Source organism: Montipora capricornis, chromosome 10, assembly GCF_036669925.1.
Source record: "Montipora capricornis isolate CH-2021 chromosome 10, ASM3666992v2, whole genome shotgun sequence".
In the NCBI taxonomy this organism is placed as follows: domain Eukaryota; kingdom Metazoa; phylum Cnidaria; class Anthozoa; order Scleractinia; family Acroporidae; genus Montipora; species Montipora capricornis.
This window is the reverse complement of record NC_090892.1, coordinates 21,495,952-21,521,050: the sequence shown is the minus strand read 5'-3', so window position 1 is coordinate 21,521,050 and position 25,099 is coordinate 21,495,952. Positions and strand designations below refer to the sequence as shown.

At 38.7% G+C, this 25,099-nt stretch overlaps 1 protein-coding gene across 1 annotated transcript; it reads right to left on the bottom strand.

Moving 5' to 3' along the window:
- Nucleotides 1-1,646: 1,646 nt before the first annotated feature.
- Nucleotides 1,647-24,594, bottom strand: LOC138022208 (uncharacterized). The gene is made up of 6 exons (XM_068869264.1): nucleotides 24,292-24,594; nucleotides 18,079-18,410; nucleotides 9,709-9,822; nucleotides 8,733-9,035; nucleotides 6,919-7,012; nucleotides 1,647-5,932 (listed from the first exon to the last, which is right to left on the bottom strand). Exons 1-6 carry the CDS (start codon nucleotides 24,393-24,395, stop codon nucleotides 5,536-5,538), a joined length of 1,344 nt encoding a protein of 447 aa, XP_068725365.1. The 5' UTR covers nucleotides 24,396-24,594; the 3' UTR covers nucleotides 1,647-5,535.
- Between the last annotated feature and the right edge of the window lie 505 nt (nucleotides 24,595-25,099).

The following is a 25,099-nucleotide window of genomic DNA, read 5'->3' as shown; positions in this document are numbered from 1 at the left end:
AATTGCGGCCATAAATGCGAGGATCATAGCTTTACTTGATTTCATATCCGCACTTCAGTATACAGTAAGTATATGATTCATTCATACATAATTTCATTCATTTGATTAAATACATGTATCTCGCTTCTCACCGCGCCTATTTGTTAAGAAGCGATATGTTGCCAACATCCGGCGACTGATTAAAAGAAAACAAACATTCCTTAGTCAAGTTAATTATTTGCAGCATTTGTTTTGGATGAGCCCATCAACAGAATTTTGTGTATAGCCACAAGATTTACGTTGCCTAAAGGCCAAGTCATATTTTTGTCTAACTAAGGAAGCTTAAGGGCCCACTGACGTATTTTTTGGGGTGCGTTGCTAAGGATGTAATGGATAAGTAATTTGAGAGAATTTGGCATTATTTTGGTCAGTTTGCAACTTTTGTAAGCCAATGACCCTAAATATGACGTCATCATACCACGCCTATGATCACGTGACCAATAAAAGAAAACTCTAAATTTGTTTCCGTGCTACGCAATTTAGGTATTTAATTGATGGTTTGATAATTTGTATTCGTTTTTGCATCCAACCAAGCATGGTTTTCTTTTTATTTTCAAAAATGTTCTTTTTAAAGACATAAACGATACTGAAATACCTATAACTTTTTCAAAAAAGATGATTTTAAAAAATCAATGCTTAGCTATATTCTGTATTTGGGGGTGAAACGTGCCATGTAAAAAAATAATAATTCAATCTAAAACCGCCAGAAATTTAGCTTTTTTCTCAAACCGGAAGTCAGTTTGTTTACGCATGCGCAAGAAGAAGCGGAAGAAGCAACGAACTGACGCTATTTATATGTACTCTACGATCACGAAAAAGGGTGAGGAAGAGTAAAAGAACTCTTGTTTTAGCCTTATCATCCCATAGAAGGCGTTTGACGAAGACACTGCAGGCAAGAGAGTCGAAAAATCGGGTCTCGAATCCTAACTTTCATTACCTCAGAAACCCAATAGTACAGCCACTATAGTGTCAAACGATGTCTCATGATTTCTTGCTCGTTAAATTCAAGGCAACACAGTTCTACACATAACAAAACATCTACACATGATAAATTCACTTCCTCCAATGAAAAATTCTACTCTCATCAAGGTTATGCTAATTCACTTCTGTAGTAGACACAAACAGCGTGGCGCAGTGTCGCGTGTTTTGTACAGTGTCAAGTGTCGTCACACCCTCTCAAATTGTGAAACCTGAAACGAGGAGGAAAAAAGGCAGAAAGAAGCGAGTCGTTATTTGAAACTAATTTCGTATCCAACTCAAGCAAATGGAGCATTAATTTTATGGAAGTCTAACTTTGGAAAGACAATTGACTCCCTACCGAGAATTTTAGCCACTTATGAGACACCTGGCGCATTCGCAAGCGAAGGTTATAATGGATAGTAAAGTGAAGCCATTAATTTAACAAACCCATGGTTCAGAATATCTGAAGAGGAGCCCCCTAGCCTACATCTTAAAACAAAAACGACAACCGGAACAGGATCTTTCGTAGGGAGATCAGTGGAAGCCCCTGGGAACAAGATTGCTTTTGACCGGCTTCACGTTGGAGAACCCAGATAGAGCCAAAGTTCGTCAGAACGGGAAAGTAAACCATGAGATCATCACAGCTCTAAAGAAGTAATTAACCAAAAGACAACTTTATTTTTTTAAAATCCTCTCTTTGGGCAACAACTAGTATTTACAGAAACTCAGTGTTAAAAGACTATCTGTCATTGACATGATTCAAGATAGACAATAATTAATAGAGGGCTGACTTAAGCCACAGGCTTTGTATAAAATATAAAAAAAATTTCCTGAATTACTAAGTTCGATTTTTTTCCGGAAAATGTGATGTACTTTTTAAGACTAGATATAGACATCGACTCTACATGTACATATAAAATTAACGTTTGAATGTAAAAAAAGAAAAACAAAATTTTAAACGACCTGGGGATATTCATTGCAAAAAGGATCGACTTTAGCTAACGTCCGACAAATATTCGCTAAAACCTTACTTCCATTACAGTTTTGAGTACTATCGTGGGCATATGTACATTGATATTTCTACGAAATTTTTTGTTATTTACATGTCCCAGCTCTTGGAATAAGAGGCAATTTTTTTTTGTTATTAATACTGCACACCAGTAAAAGGTAATTCGGAGGGTATGATTTCGCATGCAACTGGCAGTATGTTCGTCAATTCGACCATTTCCACGAGCAGCTGTGAACATGTCGTAATTATGCCTACACAACACGATTTGTGGTGAAGGCAGGCCGTAAGCTAGTCGTCGCATGAGAAATCGTACCACTTATATCGCCATCAGAGCATTTATACGTTGTTCAGAACAGGTTCTTTTACTAAACTAGTAATAGTTTTCACTACATCTGCCCCTGCCTAGGGGGCGCATTCCTTTTGTCAGAACTGGCCGGCCGTCAGTTTGCAAAGAAAATGCAACAATTTGAAGGAACACTTGCATGATAATCCCTCGCATTGTTCTGGAGGAGTATATATCATCCTCGAAGTGTGTTAATTTGAATACGTTGTAGAGTTAGTCTTTCCAAATGCCCGGTCTGGCCGGTCTGTTCTGTCAAATGGAAAGCGCCCTTAGTAAGATTCGGTCGTGCAGAACAATACCATTAGGGAACTTAAGCCACGGCAACGGCGACGGCAACGAGAACGTCACAAATTTGCATATTTAGTGGGAAAAATCAGTAGCTTTGCACGCCCTGCACGTGCGTTTTTCACTTTTGTCCATTTCTTTGCCGTTGTCAGCAAAACAAAAACGTGAAATAGTCAAATTTGAGGTTTTAAGGAGAACGTCAGCACTTGACGATAGAGTTTCACTTTCTCCCCTAAATTAAGCGCCAATCCGACCAATGTCGTTTTTGAGGAACTACCACACCCTTGTCATATTAAAAGGGTTGACATGTTTACGAAGTGATAACAATGACGCGAATTTATATTTTGAGATGACGTTCTCGGTGCCGTCGCCGTCGTCGTTGCTTAAGTTCCCTAATACCTGTTGCGCGCCCGGTTGACCAAACTCCCTACAATATTTACCAAATTATACATTAACCCTTTTTACGCGGGGACTTCTGGGTTGCCTCCTCGGGTTTTGGACTCTGGTCAGGATCAAATGAGTAGGAGTTTGCCCCTCCCATATTTGCCCTATGAGTCAACCTTTGCGCGTACCTTTATTTTTAGAACGCCACGAGTTCTTTGGCTCTGCACGCACTGTTTAGAATGTTTGCAAATTGATGTAAATCGAGTCTCCTGCTGAAGGGCTACCGCTAGTTCAAAAAAATTAATAGAAAGATACGCGAAAAGGTCGACTCAAAGATAAATTATAGTGAATAGGGAGGTCCCTCTTCATGGGCTCCTAGGGCCCGTTTCTCGAAAGTCCCGAAAACTTTTCGGGCCCGAAAAGCCATTTGTGAAACTGCCAACCGCTTGTTTTGGAAAGCCGGTCTTTTAACATGTTTTCAAGGTAACAAAAAGAAAAAGGACTGTGAAGTTTAACGACTTAAATCCTCTCTGTTTTCAAGATACAAACGGAATTGTGACACCCGAAAATGGGCCGTAAAGTTTCGGGACTTTCGAGAAACGGGCGCCATGGACTGGTAGATTACACTGTGAGTGTGAATTTTAAACTAGTCACAGCCACAGAACTCGGACTACTTGCTTTTACTGAAAAGCCTACAAAAGGTCTTTGATAAAAAAATTGATCTTGAAAGAAACGTCTTAAGTTTACTGTGTTCCTTCGAGGAGGTTCCAAGAAATGTTCTTTTCAGTAAAAGTAAACCTTTTAGCTTAGAGCCCCCACACAAAACAACAACAACAAATTCTAATTTAACAAACGATGAACGAGCAAATATTTCCTGAGATACTGGACAAACATGTTTGGGCATAAAGCTTGTTTGTATCATAAAAACTTTTTGTTTCGGCGCTTGTTTACGTTTCCCTTGAAGGTGACATATTTGATCTTAAAAATAGCGACCTCGTGCTATGTGTTCGGTCATTATTTTTAACTGAAGGGGCACTGTCATGGCGTTTGTAACGATTTTTGGTCAATATTCCATAAACTTACCTTTAAACACCTTGACGGCTTCCAAATCTCTTCTACAGTATCATTTCTCGAAAACGTTGCCCCCCCCCCCACCCCCGCCGTGCAACTCTGTCTTTGTCATTTGTCCCCAAAAGCAAGTAGAGATAGTTTGCGCATTAAAAAAATGTCGTTCAAATTTAGCAGGATCACTTTTGTGATCATTTTTTGGTTGCCATTAGCTGAACAGCGTCCGTTTGATTTCAGTGTGTTGCCGAAAATAGCGTGACGCTGTGACAGTGTCCCTTTAAGGATTAAGTATTCGGACATCCACTTATCCTATCTGTAATGTTCGAAACCTGGCCCCAAGTTGTTCGCAAAGACTGGATAAAGTTATCCAGTGGATCCTTGACCAGAGTATGACTGAATGATACTACAAGTTAAAAACGTTGGCTGGGGACAAGGTTTTCGTACATACCTTTACTTAATGCCCCATTCACAGCAGGCCTTAACCATGTTTTGAACATGTTTAGTCAAACACAGTTTCAAATTGTTTTCTTTAAAAATCATGTATACTGATTTTTGTTCACTGCAAATTTAGCACAGACCAAGGCAAGTATTGAAACTGCCTGAATCTCATGTAAAAGCCTTTCCTACATTTTCCTGTGACTGATTTTCATGTTGTAAAACCCAGTTTAATTAAACATGTATTGTTGGTGTGAATGGGGCGAAAGGAATACCGCTGAAAGTGTGCAAATTCACGGCTACGAGAGCAAATACCTAAGTCTCTCTACAGACTGAAACTGATGGTTAGTCGGACTTATCCACCGGATAAAGTTATCTCACCTGTCAACAACTGGGGTTGATGTTAAACCTCATTTTATGCTTGTGCTTGCGTCGCAACTGAAAGCCAGACTTTATTAATTTAAGAAAGTTGTGCACTGCTACAAAGACAGTGTAACCGCGGAGTACACAAGACTCGATTTCTGCAAAGCCTCCGTCGCAGGGTGGCTTTTATGCAACAGGGTAAAACTTCTGTTTCCTACAATGAACAAGTGTGATATTCTCGATCCTGGCTTACTATAAGTCGTCATTCTGAATGGTAATTAACAATTAGACCCGTCGCCCGCAAGGGTCAATAGCCCATGAGGCGAAGTCGAATGGACTATTGACCCGTGGCCCTTGAGGGCGAAGGGTCTAATTGTTTTAGTATCACCCAACTAGCCGGACAGAAAAGGCAATAATAAAGTTAGCAAATGCAAGTTAAAGAAATATTTATTTGGGAATAAAACGAAAGAAAGCGTCACGCGTTTCGCTACTCGAGGACTATTACTAATAGTCCTCTACTAGCGTAGCCAATCAAAATGCAGGATTTGCATCAGTCCACTAGTTGGGTGATACTAATGATTATTGATAGGGTTTTTTTCCCTCTAGCAAAACTGCAGTTGTCAATCTCATAGCCAAGGTTTACCAGAATTTAACACTTGTCTAGAAATGACGAGAGCCTTTGTTTGCCATTTTGGCTGTCCTGTCCTTGATCACACACCTTTCCGTTTTCATTACTGGACGCGTTTCCGTCCTCTTTGTCATCACCCTTGACAACATCATACACACCTCCGTTTTCAAGGGTAATGTTGATATCCTTCTCTGGACAATCTTCAGCTTCAAGCTCGTATGCATGATCAAACGTTGTTGTTTCGACGGGGACATTGCCGTAGTATGGATTAGGTCCATAAGGAGAAGAAGCCACATCGCTGTCCCTTGTCATTGTGTCTTTCGAAAATGCGCGGTTGGTCATTCCAACGACCGACTTCTGCCTTTCAGCTTTACTTGGTTTTCTCATCTTAGGGGAAACAATACGACCTTTTTTTATCCTGGAAGGAAAACAACAACAATGTAACAGTGGTTGAGCACGAGTGATTTGACCTGAGCCATTTTTTTAACTGAATGTCAACACTGATGATTTTGCAATTCAACATTTTTAACAAGCCCTAACCTAACCCTACATGCAATTCACATGCAACACTTACTGGGTTCACCAGAGAAAAAAACAAAAAGTTTTTCGTTGCTCTACGTTAAGACTCTTCTACTTCAAATCCAAATCTACTAAGGTTCAAATCCACTTGCAGACAACATTACAATCTCGTCTCCAGAGACCGCTTTTCTTTTGGTCATGGACTTCCTTGGAAGAGACCGTGTTCTTGGTTCTGACCAAAAGAAAAGCGGGCGCTGGGGACGAGATTGACAATATTAATGACATTACACGTATCATGCATGTACACCTCATTTCAAGTTTCCTATGCCTTCAAATTTCTGGAAGCCCTTATGGCCTTGTAATTCATTTCCAAATTTATAAGTGCGAGGAAAACCAAGCGAGTAAGTATCAAATTTCCTTGCTTTTTCCCCTTCGATTCCGTACGAATATGGATTGGATTTTCAGCATACAACGTAAGACAAGAAAACAGGGTTTAAAGGCCTCACTAATGTTAATTAATACTGATACAGGTAGGCCCGTTTAACTGGTTACAGTAAGTAAACAACTACTATTGTGTACTGTGGGAAAAAGAGAATGACTTGTTGAATGCCCGGCAACATCTGCCTGGTTACAGCTGATCACACAATTGGGAATTGACCTTAGAGAGAGAAAGAGAGAGAGAGGTAAACTTGAAAAAAGTTCTGTTCCTTGCCACATTTAGATGGCAAAATTAAATGATCCAAAACCATATTCTTGGCTTTCGCCCACATCATTGGAGGTCATGTTTTTTGTCAAATTTTGGTATGTGCGCTACATGAAGGTGTTAGGGAGACCACACCAGTTTTGACTGATATCAAGGCAGAAAAAAAAAACCCTTTCACTTACCCAAAACAATTGAGATACAACATAATACCAATGACAACCAGAAAAACGCACATGGCCATGGCAATTATTGCAGCTATCATCCACGTATCTCGATCTATTGAGAACACCAAAAGAAGAACGTGGAAAAAGTAATGTTAGGTCCACTGATGGCATACACTTGTACCAGAGGGGCATCAGGGACGTTAATTTTCCCATAAGCTAGATGTTAAAATCCCCGTAAAATTGCCAGAGATATGTGAAACAATGGCATGGCATTATGCTACAGTTTGAATTCCCTGCATTGCTCCTGCAATTCCCACCAGAGAGTGATATAGTTCATTGGGCTAGGTAACAGAGTCTGTCTATACAGCATTCCCACTGAACTGAAAAGCTTCAAGATCTCTTCAATTTTCTGTTTCGGTTACCAACAAGGAAACACAGAGGGAAGAAGAAGAATCGAAGGCCATAATTCTTTGAAAATTTGTTTACTATACGTGTAGACCTTTGTGTCCACTACTTTGCCCACACACTTTGCAGATATGCTTTTAAATGGTTAAATGCTTTTTGTGAGTTTCTTTGCAGACAGGTGCCATTTGCTGTTAAGGATACATTCTACACACAGTCAAACACAGTTGTTAATTTTTGTTACCTTCACTGTAACAATAATTTATTATTGTACTGTTTATGTACAGTATTGGATTGATTGCCATGGATACAACAGCTCTACAGTTCTTACAACAGCTCTTACTATGGATACAATATTGGATTAATTGCTGAGAATACAACAGGAGAGTGAAGGGATCAAAATGTCAAGTTTTGTCAAGAATACAACGACAAGACAAATTTAAACAAAGACAATGAAAGAAGGCAGTTAAACACTCTCTATGCCTGAGAGTGAGATACGGTACACAGATTTTACTTTTTCCTGGCCTGTATGAAATGTAACATCCATAGGTAACATGGGGGCCGAGTAGGAAACCAAATGGTTTATTTGCCCACCATGCTCAAGCACTTTTACTTAACACAACTTGGAAACATCATCGGCAACTACCTGTACAAACGTTTGCAACTAAATTAAGTCACCACGTCAAGAGGAAACAAATTGAATGAGCCATTTCCGAGTTGCTGTTTGCCTCAGTTTCAAAGTGAGTCTTGGTGCTCAACTATTGTAAGAGAAATGAGTTTGATTTGCATAAGAATACGCAACTCATTTCCATTTGAATTGTTGTGCACCAGGACTCGCTTTGAAACTGAGGCATACAGCAACTACTGTAGGAAATGGGCTATTGAATTGAACTGTACTCTGGCTAATGCCAGACAACTTTTCTCACTAATTGGGGGAATTAAGTGTGAATGGGTTAAGAGGTCAAAGTAAAGCTTGCAGTTCTTATTCTATCTTATTATATGGAGGAGAGTGTTTTACTGGGAACTAAACCACTCGTAGATTCCATACGCCACTTCATCTGGGACCCGAGTGGCATATTTTCCGTATGTCACCTTTGTGAGTATCGTATCGTTCAATGACGTCACGATTCCCGCCTTTTTTATAAAGTCCAGCCGTATTAGTAAAACTTGACTACTTTGAAACACAATAACATCGGAAATATTCAACATTTAGTCTCCATATAATTAAAAGAACATTACACGTTGGCTCGAAGATATGAATTTTATGTTCTCGTGGCAAGAACAATATCTCACTCGTTCGCTTCGCTCACTCATGAGATATTGTTCTTGCCACTCGAACATAAAATTCTTATCTTCTCGCCACCATGTAATATCCTCTATATATCTGCACAGTGCACTACAATGTCTTTTTCTAAGTGTACACACTGTACCTTTATGAGCTGATGAAAGGGCAGAGCTTTCTTGTTGAGCAATACGTTGATGTGATCCACCAGGGGATTGAGGTGATGGTTGGTTGGTTCTTGATGGTTCTGATGATCCATGTGACGTTGATGATTCTTGTGGCTCGGTTGAGGTGTTCCAGTTAGAATTTGTCGTATTCCCCTGAGTGGTTGCCTCTGCTGTAGTGGGTGCCTCTGCTGTAGTGGGTGCAGTAGATGCAGTCGAGGCAGTTGTTGGTGGTTCAGGTGCATCGCATGTCACTTTTCCAACGTTTGTTTCATTGCAGTTATCATCTGTAACAATGTATGTACTTGGTAAGATAGAATGTTAGGTACATGTAATTAACAAGCCCAAAGCAAAATCAATCATTAGTCAAAATAATTTATTACGGTACCATTATTGAGCCTGGCCTTCTTTGGTCATTTGCAAAATCATACCCCAAATACAACTACAGTAAAAGTGTAGGAGTAAATAACAATTATTCATTCGTATCATCCCTATAATTCATTTAATTAACTCTTAAACATTTAAAGCATGTTAATTTTGACAGTTACTCACAGCTCCAGCAAAACATTTGAACGAAGTAATAATTTATTAGTGAGTGAGTGAGTGAAGCTATTAGTCTCTCCCCTCGGGGCTCTTCAGGACTAATTTACAATGTGTTTCGGGGGACTTTAGCCAGACTGCTTATTACACAGTTTCAATTTTTTAGTTTAGGATGTAGTAATGGATGTAGTAATGGCAGTGTTGGTACCACATACCACCATTACCATCACCTCATCAAAACAAATTTATATTCCCTGCCTATTCCCTACATGTAGATCATTCCTACAGTACAGTACATGTAACATTGTATTATTTGCTCACAATATAACTTTGTGCATGTAGTTATAAAATAAATTATAAATATCTACATGTAGGCTTGCAGCAATGGTTAGCTTGGTAAGAGGCAAATCTGTTTATTACCTTTAGTTTTTTTGCATAGATAGACTGCAATTTTCATGTTCACTTTCATGGATGGATCATCACAGTGGCCACCAAATGTATTGTTGAGACTTGATTCAGTGCCATCAGATGTAGCTAGGAAATGAAGACATGAAAATTTTAAATCCTACAGTCTTTTTGCTTCATGGTTTACAACAAATTAACGTGGGAACACACTAGGGGGCTGTGTCCAGTTGTGCCTTAGTATTTAGGCAGGTGTAAAACACAGGTCACATTCCACAGGTCAAGACTAGATTGAAGTTCCTGCTCCACTGATGAACAACTAAGCCAAAAGTTCCCTCAAGACCGAGTGATTAGGGCTAGGGAACACTTCTGGTGTTGTTTGTTTACAGTATCTGCATCACAGTGACATCTGACCCATGTTTTAGACCTGCCATATGCCTAGTTGCTACAATAACTTTAGATGTAAACTACAGTACCCATTGTCATACACCTGCACTAAATATTTAAATTCATGCATACACCATACACCTCCACTACTTATTTAAATTCATGCAACAAGTCACTATGTCAAGTTCCCTCAAATTGCTGTACAGCTATAGTTCCTTTGAGTGAGCTGTTAGTAGGAAAACTCCCTACATTCAAATAATTGAAATTACTGGAGACCAATCAATAGATACTGTGCCAAGGAAGTCCCTACGGTTATGCCTCACAATGATCCCTGAATTGACAGTATAGTAGTAAAACAGTTGAGGATGATCACATTCCCAACTTTAAACAATACCAATGGAGGTCTGAACAAACCATTCACAACAACTGCCCCAACACTTGAATTCATTCAATCTAAGTTAAATTTCCTTAAACTTATAGCTCTACAAAATCATTTTCATTAAATGAAACAGTTGTGCAAGTCATATTCTCAAGTTACACTTCAAAGGGTCTCACCCAGAATTAATTTTTTCTGGTGTAATCTTTGCATGAGACTACTAGCTGCAGCAATGACAGTCCCCTAAACAAACTGACTCTTCAGACAAACAGTTCTCTCATTCAACAAGACACCTATAAGGGCATATCCATGGGATGCACAAACAGTGAACACAAATTGTCCAGTTACAGTGAACTACAGTACAACGCCAGGTAAACTTCGGAAAATGGGGAGAGATTACCAGAAAGATAAATCTATAATTTACCTACTAGTCATTTGTTGTAAAAACAGAAAGAGGTTATTTCACATTGTTAATGGTACTAAATTTGCCACTGGAAACAACGAGGCCCTGTTAGGGGTTATCAGCGATATGGGATATTTGGGGGGGGGGGGGGGAATTAACGGGATGCAGGATATTTAAAAAACCGAACTGGTATTATATAGTGATACAAACCACAGAAATTAACAGGGTACAGGATACATGTATTTAGGGATATGGGATACTTAGATTCCTCCCTCCCCTAATGGGACCTCAACAATCACCACAGTAATACTATCAATATTAACTTTTACTAAAGCTTTTTGAGGAATGTCAAGATAAAAAGGTAAGATTTCTTTGGAATACTGACTGGAGATCGGCCGCCTCATCGTTTTCTTTGGTTTATGTATAAAACGAAATGGAGTGTATGGCTTTTTATTTGGTTGTTTAAGGCTTTTTTACTAATATTCTTTTCACATTTTTGATTCCTGTACTAGGAGAAAAGACCTATCACATACCATTAAATTTGATGTAAGGCTAAGTGTCTACTTAACAATAATTATTATTCCACGAGAGTGTGATAAAACTTGTTTTAGCAGAGAAAAACTAAAACTGAACTGGAAGCTCAGGCTAGCACTGGAGCACAGCTGTGATCCAATGTTAGCTTCATGCAATTGGTTGCAGTCTGGTTTTACTTTTACTTTTTCTTTCAACAAACAATGAGATAGTAACAAGTGAATAATACTTATTTTTGCTTTAATATTGTCTTTGCTCTTCATTGGGTATTTAGGCATGGAGATGCAGTTAGCAAAACTGCAGCTGTGATTGATCCAGACCAAACTGCAGATGAGTGGGCAAAGATCAAGCCACTTGTAGTCAAAGCTGGATATCCCAGGGACAGAACGGTACCACTGTGAACTTAATTCACAAGTATCACAAAGATGAATTTCCAAATTTAATTACACTTGCATCTCTGGATTTAGCAGCTCCTATTCACACATCGGATTGCGAACAAGGGTTTAGTCTTCAGAATAGCCTCAAGACATCCGTCCGAAACAGACTTGGTTCAGAAAGAGTTGATGACTTAATGGTTGTCTCTGCTGAAGGAGAAGATCTTGATCAAATCGACTTTAACACGGCCTTGCAGCATTGGAGGAAGAAAAAGGACAGAAGAATCTTTACTGGCTAACTAAGGAAAAGCTTGGAACTTGGGTTAGTTAAAGCTTAGAAAGTATGAAATGTAAAAATGGTCAAACAGGCATTTTTTGGTTTCCTTTTATTCATAATTGGTCTTTTTCGGCTTTACAATTATTTGACTGTTTCCAGTTACTGCAATAACCAAATCAAAACTGTGAAAAGCATAAAAACTATCATAGGGATAAAAAATTCGAAAACATTGAAACTGACTTAAAATGCTAAAAAGTTGTAAAAATATACTGGTAGTGTATAGCATAATAGGGATATTGCCAGTTTTTCGAAGTTTATTATTATCAATACATAATAATTTGACCCAGACCATTTTTGAAATGACCCAATTTAAAATGTCACATGGGACATTTGTCCCACTTTCCATAATTTCTAGATTGAACACTGAGAAGCCAAGGCAGCAGGCAGCCCAACGCATAATATTATCGGGATTAGTAAAATCCAATGACTGGTGTAGCACTGACATAAGATCTGCTGTGACTGGCTGGCGCTGAGGCAGATTAGAACCCTGGTGTTGTTTGATCCCTTGCAAGAGACGTTGGAGTTGAAGACAATATTATATTATTGGTGAGTGGGTCTGGGAAGCCATAGTCAATGTGTCAAGGCCAGACTGCTGACACGTAGACTTTAATGGAAGTATGGTGAAGTGCATCAAAGTTTGTTCATTAGCGGGTAGCAGAGGCTGATTCCAATTAGAGGGCGAGTCCTGGCCACAGAATTCTAAAAACTGGCGTTGTGCTGAGCCATATACTTTACAAGTGGATGGAGCCAAGCCATTACACTGTAGCTGAGTAGAAATGGCATTTCTCCATCAAATTAAAGGAAGCTGAGCCAGCAGTGATGGTGGGATGGGGGTTGCCGCCGGTGCTGCATGTGGTGCGAGATGATGGAAACGCTGAACTAAGTCAAAATGGGATAAGGTATCAGCAATGCAATTGTCTCTACCAGCCCTATGGGAGGCAGTAAAGGCAAAGGAATGACGAGCTGCATTGAGAGAAAGATCACGAAGAAGAACCATCATGCTTGGATCCTTAGAGGTGCCCGGACGTAGCACGCTGACCACAACAGTGGCCCCATAAATGGGATGCAACAACCACAGGAAACAACTCCTTGTACGCAATCGACAAAGGCTTCTGACTAGAGGACCATTCACCAACAAACCACTCATTATCAAAAATGGCGCCATATCCCAGTGCACCTGCGGCATCTGAAGAGACGTCTGAGCGGAAATCTTGGTTGAGCCTAATTGGATGGTCATCCCGTCGAAAGGCTGACAGCAAGTTAATCATACGCCGTAGAAAGGTGCGACCCTGGGGGATTACCTTACAAGCGTGTTGGAGATTGCCGATAAGAGATTCCAACTCTTTCCTTGTGCAATGCTGTTTTAGTGACCAGGATTCCAGAAGAGCGGCAATGCAATCAAACTTGTCCTGTGGAAGGCGAGCCTGTACCGTCATTGAGTCCAGCTCAATACCAAGTACCATCAAACAAGTGGAGGGTCCCTCAAGTTTATCTGGGTGAAGAGGAATGCAGCCCCACTCCGAAAACAATTGAACACAAGTATTGACATTATTCTGGCAAACTGGAGAGTTAGGAGGGCCCAAGGTATGAAAGTCGTCCAGATAATGTAACAAGAAGTTTATGCCATAATTATGTTTGAGAATCCACTCAAGAAGATCTGCAAGGGACGAGAAGATGTATGGAGCTGAGCGTAAGCCAAAAGGAAGGGCTAAATCGCTGAAGTACCTCGCCCGCAACTTCATGCCTAACAAGTAATGATCATCAGAATGTACTGGGACATTACGGTAAGCACTGTCCACGTCAAATTTAGGAGGGCCCAAGGTATGACAGTCGTCCAGATAATGTAACAAGAAGTTTATGCCATAATTATGTTTGAGAATCCACTCAAGAAGATCTGCAAGGGACGAGAAGATGTATGGAGCTGAGCGTAAGCCAAAAGGAAGGGCTAAATCGATGAAGTACTTCGCCCGCCACTTCATGCCTAACAAGTAATGATCATCAGAATGTACTGGGACATTACGGTAAGCGCTGTCCACGTCAAATTTTGCCATAAGAGATCCTCTTCCGAGGGACATGATTCCATTGATAACATCATCAATCTTCATGTACTGCACTGAAAAAGATTCTTTTGGAATTCCATCATTGATACTATGGCCTACTGGGCTAGATAAGTCTAGAATAAGCCGCCATTTCCCAGGCTGATATTTCTTAGGGATGATCCCAATGCGACTGATATGGAGGTTTGGAAAAGGGGGTATGGAGAAGGGGCCTGCAACACGGCCTTTCTCAAGTTCTGTGAGAAGATACTGGTCAATAACTGAGGGCTGAAGTGATGCCGAAGGCATGTTCTGTCTTGCAAACTTTAATGATACTGCCCGAGGGTTGAAACTGAGATGAAAACCTGTTGCTGAGACCCAAAATCACATAATCCACCTGGGTTTGATCAGGCATCCACAACTCACGATGGATTTAAATTTTCAATTAACCTTCTTGCTGAATCTTCGTCTTCTGGGCACAAAATTCACGTAACTGGCAAGAAGCATACCGTGTTTAAGTGCGCCCATGATCCCATGAAGCTGCTGAAACAATATGGCGCCTAGTAAACGCGGTGATCGAAGTATCGAAGTACATTTGTGCTATTAAATAACAATGTGAGAAACAGATTTTCTTGTAGTATTTATACATTATTTTAAGGGGGAAAGAAAGGTGAGTCGTGTTCTAGCTACTAGTTCCTAACAATTTCATCATATAAAGATTCTAATACATGTACAACAGTTGTCTACTGTTTATCCTGGGTTATCAGACAAAACGTGATTCGCAAGCTGGCGACCAGTGCTGAAAATCTAGTCACCAGCACTCAATTTTTGGTCGCAATGGCGACCAGTGAATCGCAATTTCAAGCCCTGCTGACTCTTACATTACCTTATGCTTACTTTCTTCTGGTTGTACCAAAATTAACTCAGGCCTCGGCTCTATAATGCTGCCGCCTCGTCATCCTCGCGAGGGTGACTCATTGCCAATTATTTTAATCTCGTAATGAGGGCCACTAATAAATTAGTATTTTGTGCTACCCTCGTTAAATAAAGACGTTACTTACTTTACAATTAATCCTTTTTTTATATACTTGATTTATTTTTACTCGCTCCCAGAGTGCGTGGCCCGAGTTTGAGGCGCAATGGTTCCGGTTGTATCATAAGGAATTCTTATCAACCGGGGAATCTACTATCCCTGGGGTATGCACATTTGCGATTATGATGAAAAATAAAAAAAACCAAACTGGATTATTGACGTGGTCTGCCTCTGGCATCCCTCGTAATAATGCTCCAAGTCCCCAGAGGTAAACTTAAACCAAAGAGGAGAATTTGAGATGAATATGTTCATGTACAGTATAATTATTATTCCTTTTGCAGGGTGCGGTAGAGCTGTAACACTACCATAATTTGGTGTGATTTGATACCCACAGATTAATAATAATTTTTATTAAAAACTGAACCACAGATTTCCTATTTCCAGCATTTCCATTGGCTCGCCAGACACAGGCTATCATTTCATACACCTGCTGTACCTAATATGGCCAAGGAACAAGTCAGCAATAAAGCAAGTTGAAAACATTTTTGCAGCTCTGAGAAAAAAATGGATGGCCAACAAAAACTGTTTTGGACCCGAATAGAAGGAGGCAGGAATCAATGCTTTAGTCGACAATACCACTGCCAGGAACACCATGGAGTTTTTAATAGAAAAAATAATTTATTATTATTCTACTTGGGCTTCCTGGATATAAAGTGATATCATTATAACCAACGAGGCGCATTATAATCACTTCATATCCAGCATGCCCTCATATAATAATTATTATTGTTGTTCAATTATTGTAGATAAAGTCAATATATGCAAATTACTTTTTCTTTGTAGTGTACACATCCTCTCACTAACATTAATCCATAAATGTTTTGAAATAAGTTACAATTAGTTCTAGGATGACAAGCAATAACAATAGTAATAAATAGAGGATATTACACGGTGGCGAGAAGATATGAATTTTATGTTCAAGTGGAAAGTAGTTTTCGTAGTTTTTGTAGTTTTTAAGGAGAGCAGAAGGAACTTCTAGGAAGTGTCGATCGAGAATAAAACAATTTGCCATCAGCAAAAAACATTTTGGGAGATTTTTGTTACGTTCAATCAGAGTTCAATATTTCTATCGTACTTTCGGTCGTACAAGTAAAATCGCAAAATCGAAAGTGACATCGATTTTAGCGCCCACCTGCGATCAAGTTACCTTGCGTGTTTAATACTGACAACTCATGAAAGAAAGGATGCACCTGTGACAAAATTACAGCAAGACACCGGGTTTTTGTTAGTTTCCTTTTTTTTTCTTTCAAGTGTTAAAGAAGTTCGACAATTTAACACAAAGATCACAATCGTTGATGCTAGTCCATGTGTCAGTTAAGCTCCTCCGAATGAGGTTAGTACTTGGATGGGGACCGCAGCAAGTCCCCGTGGCAGCGATGGCTAATTCGGTTTCATTTTTTATCTTGTTTGGCTGTTGAAATCTATTTTCTTATTTTCTTCCTATGTCAAAACGGCAAACAAACTGGTTCCCAAGAAATATTGGAGTATTCGTTCTATGCAAAATACTTCTAATGAAGTATTCGTTGTATGCAAAATAGTGTTCACAGTAGAAGACACAAGTACATGTACGAGGCAAGATCTAGAAATAACGTAGAATATTATCCTTACCTTTAAAGCTTGCCATTCTCAAAGAAAAAGCATCTGTCCACTTTATCTAATAGTTTAATACTGAATCAATCATATGCATGGCAGGCGGAAAGATTCCACACTAAATCTTTGCTTTCATCAAGATTAACGGAAGTATTACGGTGGCCGAGTGGTCTAACGCGTTCGCAGATAATTGTGAAGGTTGGGAAAGAATATGAGTTCTCCTCGGGGTAGAGAAGTTTGGACTTACTGGAGGGAATAAATGTAAATTCACCCGATCGGAGATTAATTCAATATCCGTAGGGTATGCACATTTGTGACTACCAACAAAAAAAAGACACCAGACCGGTTTTAAGACGTGGTATGCCTTTGGCATTCCACCTAACAATTATTTTATACTACATGTAAAACGTATCTTCAGCTCAGTGTTGGTAAAAGCTGTACCATGCAGATGGAATAAAATAAACTGTTTGAAAATCCCCACTTCAAATAATTTAGGTAAAGACGTCTACAGTTGATAATGGTTATATTTATATCCTAGATACCCTGTATTTTGGGGTTATCTTGATCGCAGTACACCCATGAACTTGCCAGAACTATACTTCAGCTGTCACCATGAGAACAGGAAAACAAAAGAAAAGTCTCATTTGCCGACCTCCACCAATTGCATTGCAAACTACTACATGCACATAGTATGTACATAATTTATACACGTACATCAATTCTTTAACATCAATAATTTTTGGTAAAATACATAAATTGAGACAAGTGTCACTGCATAACTGAGGTACTGAGGAATGGAATGAAATAACAATGATAAGTGATAATGATGTCTGTTAAGATACATCCAATGAATCTAAGCTGTGTGTGGGGTTTATAATAATTAGGAATGCTCACAACAGAATAAGTTTCCTAGCTTCATAAAACTCTTGGTTTCTACACGTGTGACAAGTCGCCAAGTTTTAAAACAACTGAACAAAATAATAAGTCAGAGTATTTGCAAAAGAATAGTAAGAGCTCCATTGCAAAAGGATTATCATAAATGGGACTCCAATAATACCCTCATTTCTCTGTTTTGCAACATTAACATGGCCACTGACACAGAGATGAAACAAAACAATGACAGATTGTAAATTGAATAGAACTACCGGTAATAATCTGAAAGTGGACCCTGGGCAAATCAAAGCCTGAATGCATATCATTCTATGTTGGTACTTTCATACATGTACACGTACTGTGCAGATACAGCTGTAGATCTACCTACCAATAAAATAGTATGTTCTGCCCCCAACAAATTTCAGACCATCATCTTCTGCTGTAAACTGAGCAAAAATGACCGAAGTATATGTCAGTTGAACTGGAGATGAGCATACTAACAGACGTCTTGCTTTTGGATCCATTGTTCTATCACAATTCTCAAACGCTGTTTTATTCTCAAGCAACCAAAGGTTTTCATACATGGCTGACGCCTGAATGGCTGTTGAACTTTTCTCAAGCACAGTTGCCATATTTGGACAAACAAAATTGATTTTAGAATTCAGCTGGGCCTTGAGATACCGAGGACCACGCCTGCAGGATTTTCCATCAGCTTGAAATCTAAACAACGAAAAAACACAGGTAAGAAGTAAAGGAGAGGAGAATTAGCAAGATGAAATACACTGAGTACTAACTAAGAAAGAGAAGAATGGTTTGTTTTGCTGATTTATCTGAGATCATAATTTTTCAAAATGTGTCACAATGAAAAAAAAAAGCTAGAAAACAAATATCATGCAGAGTACTCAAACTAGAATTCAAACTACATGTAGAGTATTCAGAGTATTCAAACTAGACGACTCATGCAGTCTAGAGCAAAATTCAGACAAGCTATTGATTCGCGGTATGGAACCCGCAGAACAAAGCAAGCCAAGTGAGACACTTCTCCCGGCTAATTATCATTGTCATTGTCAAGGACTGTAAAAACGTTTTAAAATTGAATAAGGGGCTTAAACAATAATAATTATAAGTCCCTTATAATAATTATTACTAATTAAAGGAGAAACAAAAATAACATGATCCTAAACATAACATGTACATTATTAATTTTTGGTATCCCTCTTGGTTGTTTTATGTGTAAATAATAAATTCTCATCATTATTATTATTATTGTTTTCAGTATCCCAAGCAAATTACTTCGCTTTATTGGATGATAAAATATGGGTTATTGACCAGGCTTGTTTGGTCAAGATGGCTGGATATTGGCCAAGTGTTTATTCATCTCAGTCCATAAACACGCAAAAAAAGAAGGAGGCCAATATCCAGCCATCTTGATCGAACAAGCTTGGTCAATAAGGGATTTATTATATGGGATAAAACACCAAAAAATGATCTTTGATCTCGCAGAACCAAGCAAGAAATCCCAAGCAGGCAAGATAGCACCATCTTGCCCGCTCAGGTAGCCAATCATACATGTAGCACAGGATTTGATTCACCTTGCCGCTCACCGAGCTAGTCAAACAAAATTGATGTAATGCACAATAATGAATTATTATGCAAGTCTGAAAGCTACACCTGAGTAATCAGCAAAGAACTTTGCAAATTTATCACAGGGATTTCAAGTTAAACAAAATTTTATTAGGATGTTATTTATAAATACATGTACCATGTATAGACTGCAGCCCCTTTCAGTGCAAAATTATTTAGAAAAGAAGTGCACTTACATTGTAATGCACACATGAAAATATGACAGGTTGTCGGAATATGTTTAAGCACCAGCTAAAAGGTTATAAAATTCACACTTGCATAACAGTCTGCATTAATCTGCAGCAGCAAGAAGATGGAAGAAGGATATTAAGCTTTTAACTCATTAAGCTACATGTACATGTATGTAATGTAGACTTCTGGTCAATTGAGCACAGTTGAATAGACAAATACATGTTTTTATTGCCGGTGCTGAATAAAATATCAACCTTTATATTGGATTGGCAAAAGAATGATAAAATTAAAAAAATTAACAATCAGCGTACCCAGAGTCGTTTTCTTAGAAATAATATTGTTTGTGCAGACAGAAAAAAAACTGCACGAACATGTATACAAAAACATAAAACAGTGTTTCAAAGAAAGATATGAAATTAATAATTATATTAACATTAAATCTAAACAGCCTCAATTTTGAAAAACATCTTCATGGAATCAACTTAGAAAGAGATTTAATCAAAGAAATCTCTCTAAAACCACCAATATTTACCATGCAAGTTGCTTATATCATTATTAGACAATGCAAAACCTGTAAATTATGAAAACTTTTCACATTAAGGTTGACCGGTTATTATGTAGATAAAAAGATTCATGGAAGAGATAAAAAGATACATGAAAGAAATAAAAAGATACATGAAAGAAATAAAGTTTTCAAACTAGGGAATGTGATAAAGTGTACAGTACACAGAATTAATTAGAAGATAATATTATTGTATATTTGAACAAGAAGATGAAGACAACCAGCTCTCGTTCTAAAAATAAATGAGCCCTTGCAATTGCATTATTATACCCCTTTCCCAGCAACATTGTACATGTAAGAAAAAAAAGGGAGCAAAGCTTTTAAGTTGTAGTACAACATTATTTTGAGCCAATGTATTGTAAAGGAAAAGAAAGGAAAGAAAAGGAAAGTCCAAACTTTATTTAAGCGTGTGGTGTTCTTGCACTGGTGCACTAATTGGGGACACTGTAAATCTCAGCAAGGACCTTTAAGTCATGAAGTTTGCTCTCAGCCCACATTACTGTACATGTAAGTCAACAGTACTGGGTCTTTTACAGAAGACCAACAAATTCACACAAAATAATATTTTTATCATCACAATGAATGAAATACCAAAATTAATGTTGAAACCGCTTGAGAATATATTAAAAAACAAATGAGTTGAAGATCATCTGCAGTAAAGAACTGACATCCCTTTCTCCAATAAACTTTGAGGTTGAACATTATTAAGCAAAGTGAAAGAGTACACAATAAAATAACCCAAATGCAGCACCTTTTTTTTTAAAGCTCATCTGCATTAGGTTAAATTTGCTCATCTTACTTTGACAACCAAATTATGTTATTCGAGTACAAGGAAGTGTTACGCTTTTGCAAACGTTGGCCATGTATTTCAACATACTTAACTATTGTGTGGTTCCAGAAAATATCCATACCCCCACCACGGAAGACTTTTTGATTTGCACTCCCCCTCCCCCCAGGATTTTCCGTTCCAGGGGGGTCTTTGATGACCCCCCCTCCCCTCAGGAATTTCAAGAATTTTTTTACTTATAAAAACGAGAGTGAATTAGTTACGTAATTGCGGTAGAATTTTATTACAACAGTGTAAACATTAAGGTTAACTTTTAGAAAAATATAACGCTTTGTTAAGCTCATTATCCAGCTAAACTTTCAGCTTGTGCGCTATAACTTTGCAAAGCTTAAACATTTGGGTTGCACGTCGACTGTTTCACGTTTTTGTGGGAACTTCGATGAGAACATTTCACTCGCTTAAACAACTTCGCAAACCATAGTAAATAAATCAGAAACTTACAAGGTTCCTTTGTCTACACATTTTGTCAGTTTCTTCAGGTTGATTCTTTAATATTAGGGACCACAAAAGTTGACGCGGTAGGTTTCGTGAACGTCGTCACAAAGGCGATTGTTTTACGAAGAATATTATCGACTGTTATTGTTTTTGGCACGATTTACTTCCTTCAATGAGTAGTCAAACTCCTGTTTTAGAATTTCCAGTTTGACGAACTGAACCTCAACAATCGTTTCCCGAGGCCGCAATAAATATTGCGTTTACTCAAAGAAGAGAAAACTTGACTCCCGGTTCCTGTCCGTGGTCTAAATGCCACCCACAAAAAAGAAAATGTCGTTGCACACAAGCGTTGAGATGGTGGGAACTTGCGTCTTATCGCATTTTCAATGAGTTACTACCCCCAGTAAAACATAAATCCTATCAAAAATGTGTTTACTGCATGTGAAGGTAGCGAAAAGTGATACTCAAGTGAACAGAAGTGTTGGTTGGACGAAAAAGAGACAAACGTGGAAGTCTGGGGACGAGACTCCAGTTGAGACCGCCATTTTAAATGTTTTGAATCCGTCCCAAATGAAAGACACATTGTTCTTAGCTTCGGGAGATTGTAGCGCTAGCTAACTCAAAGAAAAACGGAATCATTGAAGCTAATAGTATTAACTTTATCTCAAAACTGACTTTTGTTTCAAAACATCGTCCGATAGTGTGTTTTGTGCTTCCGATCGATCGTATGTTGCTTTCAATGTTTTGTGAGTGGTTCGTGACCCTTTGGAAAAGTAGTTTCCCACGAAACCCCCCTACCCCTTGGAAATTACTGCCCTTTAACCCCCCCTCTCCCTCGGAATTTCCAATTGTCTTCCGTGGTGGGGGTATGGATATTTTCTGGAACCACACATTAGAGGGTGATGTGAAGTGCTAGTTTTCTACCCATATGACGGTTCCATGTGAGCGTTAGCCCTATACTAGTGGAAATGGGCTCACAAGGACAGAGAAAAATGCTGGTTAGAATTTTTCTCGGTCCTTGCATGGGCCCATTTCCATTACACTGCCAACGTTTGCAAAAACGTAATCCTTCCTTGTACTTGTACATGTTCATTGCTGTGACTTAACATCTTCAGTTCCCACGGCCTGTTCCCGTCTAACCTTGTAGCTCTGTCGGTACAGCAGCGGTGATCTAACCCGAAGGTAGTGGGTTCAATTCCTACCCTGGTCAGAGTTTTTCGCTGCCCTTGCGTTGGCTCATTTCTATATTAGTAGGGCTAACGCTCACATGGTTCATATGGGTAGAACACTAGCACTTCACATCACCCTCTAATAGCTACAGGTAAGTATGTTATTCAAGCTCCAATATTTTATAGCAAAAGGTAGACCAGGGCCACTCATCGTGAAATTCAGTACTTCATTTGTGAGAATGTGAGAATCGACAGTGTTTAAAGGTTAAAGCTTCTCAGGAGCACAAGTCCAGTATTTGTTGAATGTCACAATATTAACTCAGACAAATTTTAAAATAAGTTTTGGATAGCACGAGTAACAATTCTCAGTTTAAAGTGTACTCTCACTATCCTGATTTTTATCAGATTATCCTGATTTATCATGAAATTCTGAAAACAAGGAAAAAAATTGCTTATCTTAAGCATTTTTTTGTGATCTGAGTGTAAAACATTTTGTATTACACTTTCTTATCCTATAATGTCTTGCTCAGTCTCTTCATTGAACACCCTGGGCGTGTTGTGCAGAAAAGCACGAAAAGGTTAAAGAATAAAGACCTTCTAGAGTACGACAAAAATGATGTCAAAATGCAGGAAATGCCACTTGAAAGAACCTAAATTTGCAAAATTTCCTGGGGGGCGTTAACCCCAGACCCCTCTACAGGCGCTTGAAAATACTCCCTATCTTCCTTCAAAAGGGGATGGAATGTCTGCCATCATAAAGGACGGAGCCTACTATTGTTATTGCAAATGTATACGTTCTTCACATCTTGAGATATTCAGGTTTCCTATAGGTGATGCTTACCAATACAGTGATATTTTAGCGCGGTTTAAAACTATCCAGAGAAAATAGATCTTAGTAAGTACTCTTTGTATCCAAAAAGAAAATTGGGATAATTCAGATAATTCAGCTTCAATTCGAGAGAGAATGTCATACATTTCTTTGCATGTTAAAGCTTCTTACTCAATTATGTGGTTACCAAAAATTTCCACTTTGGATTTCAATAACACTTGTTAAGATCTACATTTCCTGCATAATCATAAACCGGGGCAAAAATACCTATGAATTAGTGGGCGCCGTCCTTAACCTCCGCTTTGTTCTTTTGTTTTACATAACTAGGGCTAATCAGTAATTATGAAAGTCCACCCAACTTCCTTGAAAAATTAATTTTCATAGAAATGAATATGAGGTTGTCGGTTAAAAGCAAACAAACCGTTTACAGCCTTTTACCACCAACAACCTCGCGTGTTTCATGAAAGTTTTGATGATTTTCAAGTTAATGCAGAATTTTCTTTTGTCGTTTACAAACGATTTGTGATGTGGAACAAGTTGTGACAGGAAACTATTAAAGATGACTGAAACAAGAGCACTTTAAATTTGAAAAATATTGAATGTCATTAGTTTGAATATCATTTGGATTTTGCGACTAAATTGTTACCCTTTTAACAGAAGTAAACGCACGAAACGGTTTGAGCCTTTCAAAGTGAAACTTCAGGAAGCCTTTCATGCATGATGAAGTTCTTCCTTAAGTTAAACGCATTCACTTGGTTTTCAAGAGAGTAGCCGAGTTCTTGCACAATGGCCAGCTATATACAGTATAATTATAGCCTGCAAGCCCGCTAGCTGCGGCTCTGTTTTGTTTACTCGCATTCGTTCTAGAAAAGTCTCGCCGGCCAATGGCCACAAGGAAGCTAGCTTTCATGTAAGCGGTACATCGGTAAAAATACTGTACTTACAATGCATTTTGAGGGGCCCAATTAACCGACTTGTAGATGTCACTGCCCAAAACGTAGACTAAATCAACGACAAGGTACCAAAGAAGAAACAAAACAGCTTTCATTATGTCCACTTCCTCTTGATCGTGTGATGAAAACCAGCCGAGGTGCGAACTATTACACGTCTTGTTTGTTCGATCTTTCGCTGCAAACGATGATGAAAAAAAATCTGGATCAAGGTAATATTTGTCGACAACAACGACACTTCTGTGGATAAGCCTTTGTCGACCACTTGACGACTCTATTTTAATCGTCTGGTTGTGGTTACCCTAACACACATTTCTTTCACTCTCATTGGTCAATAGCGGTGTTTAAATCGGAGTACTGTGACAATACCGCCTGTGACATCACGCGAATTTTGATTGGTTATGTAGTCAGACGCGCCTTTGGATTGGTGTATCAAGAAAATCTGTTTCAATCAAGACTTACAAATTAAAAAAAACAGCATTTTCCTTCATTTGTCAAATTATCTTTGAGAAATATTTTATAAAAGCAATTGAGGACTTTTTCCCGTCTTTCCATAGCCTCATCTAAACACTCATGGTAGCTGGGAGAATTCGAGACAGATTTGCAAACCCTCGACTGCGTCTCGGGTTTGGATAACTGTCTCGAATTCTCCCAACTCCCCCTCGTGTTTAGATCAGGCTATGGAAACACGGAAAACGTCCTCTGTTACTTCGTCTCCTATTGTTGTATGTTACTGAAACCTACCAAGGCCCTTGGTAACTCACCATATATACCACGAAAATACCATATTAAAGTTTCAGAA

Bases quoted from the DNA above. Each gene is read 5' to 3' on its own strand.
- LOC138022208 (XM_068869264.1), bottom strand. From the start codon at position 24,395: ATGAAAGCTGTTTTGTTTCTTCTTTGGTACCTTGTCGTTGATTTAGTC. The intron at 9,036-9,708 runs GTAATAAACAGA...ACATTGTTACAG, and splicing joins TCTATGCAAAAAAACTAAAG to ATGATAACTGCAATGAAACA. The intron at 7,013-8,732 runs GTACAGTGTGTA...TGTTCTCAATAG, and splicing joins CCTTTCATCAGCTCATAAAG to ATCGAGATACGTGGATGATA.